Source organism: Buceros rhinoceros, unplaced genomic scaffold (assembly GCF_000710305.1).
Source record: "Buceros rhinoceros silvestris isolate BGI_N320 unplaced genomic scaffold, ASM71030v1 scaffold24617, whole genome shotgun sequence".
Taxonomy (NCBI): domain Eukaryota; kingdom Metazoa; phylum Chordata; class Aves; order Bucerotiformes; family Bucerotidae; genus Buceros; species Buceros rhinoceros.
In genome coordinates this window covers 1-6017 of record NW_010423113.1, presented here as the reverse complement: position 1 = coordinate 6017, position 6017 = coordinate 1, and the positions used below count along the sequence as shown (strand labels likewise).

General features: G+C 47.1%; 1 protein-coding gene across 1 annotated transcript in view; it reads right to left on the bottom strand.

Moving 5' to 3' along the window:
• The window catches only part of SS18L1 (synovial sarcoma translocation gene on chromosome 18-like 1), an 11204-nt gene extending 9034 nt beyond the window's left edge, over positions 1–2170 (bottom strand). Inside the window, exons 1-2 of the mRNA XM_010140328.1 lie at positions 2016–2170; positions 648–732 (exon numbers count right to left, since the gene is read on the bottom strand). Coding sequence (XP_010138630.1) covers positions 648–732; positions 2016–2170 — 240 coding nt within the window. The remainder of the gene's footprint in view (positions 1–647; positions 733–2015) is intronic.
• Between the last annotated feature and the right edge of the window lie 3847 nt (positions 2171–6017).

The following is a 6017-nucleotide window of genomic DNA, read 5'->3' as shown; positions in this document are numbered from 1 at the left end:
TCAGCAGGGTACAGAGAAGCCGGCAGGCAGCACGGGGAAGAGCTTAAAATCGTGCTTATAACAGAGCCTGGCTTCTGTGCCCGTTCTTCTGCACTCACACGACTTTCAGGTTGTGCTGGTCAGAATGTAACGGCTGAGGGGAGAAGCATGAGCAACAGTGAGAGAGAAGTAGGTTGGCAAACCGATCTTTGTCAGGCGTAGAGCTGTACTGCGCTTTACGTTACAGGTGACGCCTCCAGAGCAAGACTAACACAATGTTTAAAGACAAACCGATGCCCAAATGCTAAATTAGATTTTTGACATCAAATAGTGGCTTTTTTTTTTTTTCCTGAGTAAAGAATATCAGTACGAATAGGTAAAGAATAACGGGTCTGGAATAGAGGGAGGCTGTTCTGATCTGTACCACTACCCCATTTCTAGTACACAGAACTTGAGCTACAGGGACAGGGATTAAGCCACGTGTCCCAAACAATGTGTTCTCAACACAGTAAAGGTAACTTCTGATTTGTTTAATGGTCTGCTTGACTGCTTCAAAACTTATAGCAGGCAAAAGACTAAAAAATGTTGCATTGACAGTGATCAGTCACCGAACCAAAGAACATTTCCCTCTGGCGTAGTAGATGTATGAGAGTCGCACTGGTACTTACAGCAGGGAGCAGGGACTGCATGTTCTGGTTAGAGTCTGCTATTGTTGCCAAGTAAACCAGGTTTCTGTGCAAGATTTGTTGGTATCTACGGAATAAGGAGTAAAGCTTATTCGGAAAGGGTTAACAGTACAGAAAATTCCAAAGTTTTCTCTCTTTTTTTTTTGCTCTGTACAAATGCTTAGTTAAAGGATCTTATCCCGCTCTCCATCTGTCAGAATAACCAGCCACGGCCATCACCTATCTCCGTGCTGTCACGCTGTCCAACGCAGCTTTTACAAACCACTAAACTCGGGGGGAGGGAGAGGTAGAATACACTTTTGGCAAGCGCTTCGAGTGAACTGTGAAGCTGGGACCTCAGCCTTTGAGTGCTTGAGTGCTGACACCCGGTCAGCTGCTCTAGCGATTAGCCACCTTTCCTGCCTCTGTTTAACAAGGGTCCTGTAAGTCACGAAATTCCAGAACTCCGAAAATCAAAAGGTGTGTGCCCTGCCAGCAAGCTGAGAACAAGGTCTCTTTCAAGAGTGCTCTAACTGGAGTGTTTACTCAAGTAAGCACCACCAGAACCGTTTAAGCTTCTTCACAGTTGTCAAGGAACTGGAAAAGCTCGTAATGAAGAACAGGAGGGCATCTGACAGCAAACCGAGGGCTGTGCCACTGAGCAAAGCGAAGAGTCACACTGCAGGCAACAGGGAGGGTTCCAGGGAAGCAGGAGAAAATGCCTTTTGAGCCTGAGTTTCCTTCTGATAAGGGGAAAATGGCTGGGAAGTGGGAAAGGTGGCACAAATGGAGGCAGAATGGTGACCTGACTTCTTCAGCAGAGGTGTCTCCTTTAGACAACTTGTTCGGGAGTACAGCTCGCTGCGTTTGGCCCCGTAACCTGCCCTTTCCTGGGGCAGACTGGCCGTTCTTCCTGACGGGGATTTAACACCTCCAGTCTATACAAGCATTTTGCTTTCAAGACTAGGAATAGCAAGCAGTGACACGAACACCTCTGTCTACAGGCAGGTTGGTTTAGCCGTAGGTAACCATGTGGCTGATCCTTCTCAATTCATTACTGCCTGATGAAAATGTGCTCTTAACTTTGTACCCGATTCTACTCGTATTTAATGAATCTGCACAGAGCAAGTGGTCCTATAACAGTTTATAATTCTTTGAATAGATGAGCTGTTAAAAACATTGTAAATACGACATACTTGAAGACTTCAGAAATAAACCTCTGCTCCAAGACCAAGATACATTTCTCAGTGTGAGTGAATCTCAAAAACCAGTCATTTTCTTAGTCATCAGTGAACAGAGCTGCTCACGGGGCTGTGCTTGAGAAAGACTACACCAAAATTTCTAACATTCCCCAAAACTCATCATACTCACTGAGTACATTCTGCAGTTTTCCCCTTGCTCTGATAATCCATAATACATTGTATTAGGTGGTGATTTTCATCTAGCATCTGCATAAAAGAAACACGATCAAAACACGTTACTACAAGAACGGTATTGAAGTCCTGTGGGTTTGCGATACTCCACATTCACCCTTCTTGGCAGTGGATGGTTTGTGCAGTTTTGTTGCCTTGGGATATTACAAAGTGCCTACACGTGACTTTGCGGAGCCCCAGGACTGTGGTTTTCTAATGCCTCATTGAAGAAATACCCAACACAGAGGAATTATTGGACTTACCTTTCTTGCTGCTTAAATGGCAGGTAGGTTTTTATGTTGAAGAAGGAAAACACTTCCACTGCGAAATACCTCTGGCTCACCCTAAAATATCACCACCCCTTCCCAGAATTTCAGCTTTTACCGTGCCAGCTTTCAAACAGGAAACAGACTTTCTAACCCTTTGAACCTACTTGTTTTCCTGCCCAGGACTAGCGCGTGCAGACTACTGAAGTGAAGGGTAAAATTTGCATTGCTGGATCTACTGAAAGGACCCTTAAGAGAATTACATCCCAGAATGTCCTTTGGGGTAGTTCAGTTCTAGTACAGGGAGGACTTACAATGAAAACACAAAGTAATCATCTACGCGTTAATTCCTGTGTATCAGTGGCTGCTGTTAGCATCCTTCAATAGGTTCTGGTGGCTGATGGTGCGAGAAGATCAGAGATGCTGGACAAAATTACTACTGACCCTTACTTAACGAATTTATAATACAATTAAAAGCTTAAAATATCCTTTGATTTGGTTTAAAATTTCAAATACGATAGTTTGTCTCTTTCCCCTGGCTTTCCTGGGCATGTGGTGAGCTTTCTGCAGGTGAGTGAACAGGAAAAATTTAGATTTGCCTCTGGCAAACCTATGGTTTGTAAGTACCGCTGCTATGAAGAGCTTGCAAGATCGGGACTTTGGACCTCTGTGTCATCAGGACAGAAGAATTCTTGAGGGAAGAATCAAAGGCTCACAGAATCATGGGATGCTTTGGCTGGGGTTGAAGGGACCTTCAAAGCTCATCCAGTCCAACCCCTCTGCAGAGAGCAGGGACATCTGCACCCAGAGCAGGGGGCTCAGAGCCACAAGGGCCAACCTGACCTGGAGTGGTTCCAGGGATGGGGCTGCTCCCACCTCTCGGGGAACCTGGGCCAGTGTTTTTCATTGTAAAACATTTCGTCTGTCTCTCTAGTCTGAATCTCCTTCTTTTAGTTTAAAACCATCACCCCCTGTCCTGTCCCAATATCTGTGACAACAAGACCGTCCCCATCCTTCTTACCAGCCCCCTTTAAGGACTGAAGGGCAGCAATAACATATAGAACATGTTTTCATGTGCGTTAAACGTGAATTTATCCATGTAGGTGTGTGTTCTGATCAGAACCAATTCCTGACCCACTCAGATGCAAAGGATTATAGGACACATAACAGGAAGATGAGCAGAGGAGTCTTTGCGATGCCCTTGCCATCTAGCTAGTCACTCCCTCGAGATCCTTGTCCTGCTTCTGGCTCGTAACGTGCCAGTTGGTCTGGTCTTTGCGGGACAGCCTTGTCCGTCCCAGGCTCCGACTGCTGGAACTCGCAGGGATCCCCTGGGGCTCCCGTCAGCGAGGGCTGGCAGCAGCATCACTGTGGCCTGCGTGACAGGTCAGCAGCGGCTCTTGAATCTTGACGGGGAACGGCAGGACCGTGTCAGTCCCGAATCCACCTCCCTCCTGCACACGGGCCTCTGCACACCGGCAACCCGGGTGCAACGTATCGTCTTGAGAAAATACTCCCGCCCGACTCACAGCACGGCTCTTTGCTCCTCGCTCTGTACTCACTGCCAGACAGAACTTTCAGCTGTGTCAGTGGAAATTCTGTACATGGAATCAGGAAAGAATATAAACCTGTCCTTTCAGTTCCCATGGCAGATATCACTGACAACGTTTTCAGTCAGTTAAGAGATGCATTCACCAGCACCAGCCAGAGTCCAAGCAATACCACAGAGCTCTTCGTCGGGAAAGGGCCACGCTTCTGCACTTAGCTGAGAAAAAGAAATTGGGAATTGCTCTGCCTGGGAAAAAAGTACTGCGTTCAGATCTCCATTACACAGAAGAAACTGCTGGTTACTGCTCTGCAACCACTATCTGATGAACAATTTCAGAGCCCCACCATCACTGCCAACTTGTCAAAAGCTCTAACTTCCTCCACGTGACATCTGTTTCAGGAATAGTTGGTGCTGGAACGATAACGGCTTTGCAAGACTATCAAAAGTGAGTTAATAAATAAAAACAAGCTGCTTATAGATGACGATGCAAACAGGAATAATCTTTTTCAATGAAACTGGTATGTGTTCTAAAGAGCCCACTCTGATGAGGGTTCTTGGAGTTCCCGGCCCAGCCCCTGCTCCTCTCACTGCCCCATTGCTTGACTCTAAAGCCCATCCACTCTGTGCCTGCAAGTCTCCTCCTCAGCATCGCCGCTTAAATCACTGCCCACGGCCCAGCAGTGATGAACAAGTCCTGAAGTAACATGCCAGCAAATGCACCTGACATAGGAAATGTTTTTACACATTATTTGTAAAGAAATAACAGTTTGAAGTTTCCATAAAGTTTATGAATATGCTGAAAAGAATGGGCTTGAAAACCAAACTGAAGATCCTCTGGCTGCCCTTTGTCTGTGGATGCAGTCACGGTTTTCAGAACAAACTGTCTGAACGATGAAATTCTGTCCTAACCCCAACCTTTCTGGCGGTTAGAGGAAAACTCATCCACCGACTCTGACATATTTTAGTATTTAAAATGAATCAGTTTGTGATACCACATGTGCGGCAAGAGCCACAGAATGGGCTGTTTCCCAAGAGTCTCCTGAGATTCAAGTCATCCCGTCAGTCTCTCCTGTGGCAGCTTGTTCTGCCTTAATCCCTGTTCTGTCACAGTCTTCCGCTGAGGTTTTTTTCCCCTAGAAGTCATAAACCGGCACCAGGCATCGGCTCGGCTGCAAACCCCGCTGACGACCGGCTAATCACCGGATGAGCAACGGCACGTCTTCGCTGGTCACTAGTTACGAGTGGACCGTGCAGAACACCCCCCTCCTCGCTTCCACCGCGCCGCTCCGCATCAGCAGAAGCCCCGTGCGGCGGGGAACGCGCCAGGAGCGCGGTACAGGTACAAATGACAAACGGTCAAAGTCAAACCATGCACGTTCTTTATTGACATATCTCCAGCCTCTTCCTCGCTGCCCGTTCCCTTCTGCAGGGCAAAGCGGTGTCGGGCATGTGTGCACGGTCCCTGCTGCCAAGCCTGCGACACCGGAGACAATAACTTCCTGACGAGGCACCCTCTGCTCTGGCCTCCACACCAGATCTCCTCTCCAGAGACAATCTTTCAAAACCTTTGTTTGTCATTCAACATCAACAAACACATCACAAATAATGGTAACAGTGTATGATATTGGTGCTCCCTCTATCTTCTGAGAGACTAAAATTCCGCATCCAAATACAAAAGAAAATCCTGGCAAATTCAGTATTTTATTTCAATTCATTTTTGAGGGTGGTTTGGTTTTTTTTTTTTGGGGGGGGGTGGTGGAAGCTGACACACCATCAGAAATAAATCATCTATCTGCAGATTTTATTGCAATTCCCACTGTATTATTGGCAGCGTTCCTCCCCTTCGCCAGCAGCAGACACCGTGCCATCCCGATTTTATGCCCCGAGTCCTCTGGCTCTCTCTTTGCAGGGATCTGAACACCTTTGCTTTGTTCCACCTCCTCCTCCTCCTCCTTCCCCCACCTCTCTCTCCAGCTGTCCATCTCCGCAGCCCTCGCAAATTCACTAGTTTTCCTGGCCGCCCTAGAAATAAGGCTCCTTCCTCGGCTGCAGCAGCATGGACGGAATAAACGTCTAAAATTGTCGGTATAAAAGCATGCTTTTTTACCTTCTGGATAGTTTGCTGGGTGACCTCCCCTTTGCCTCT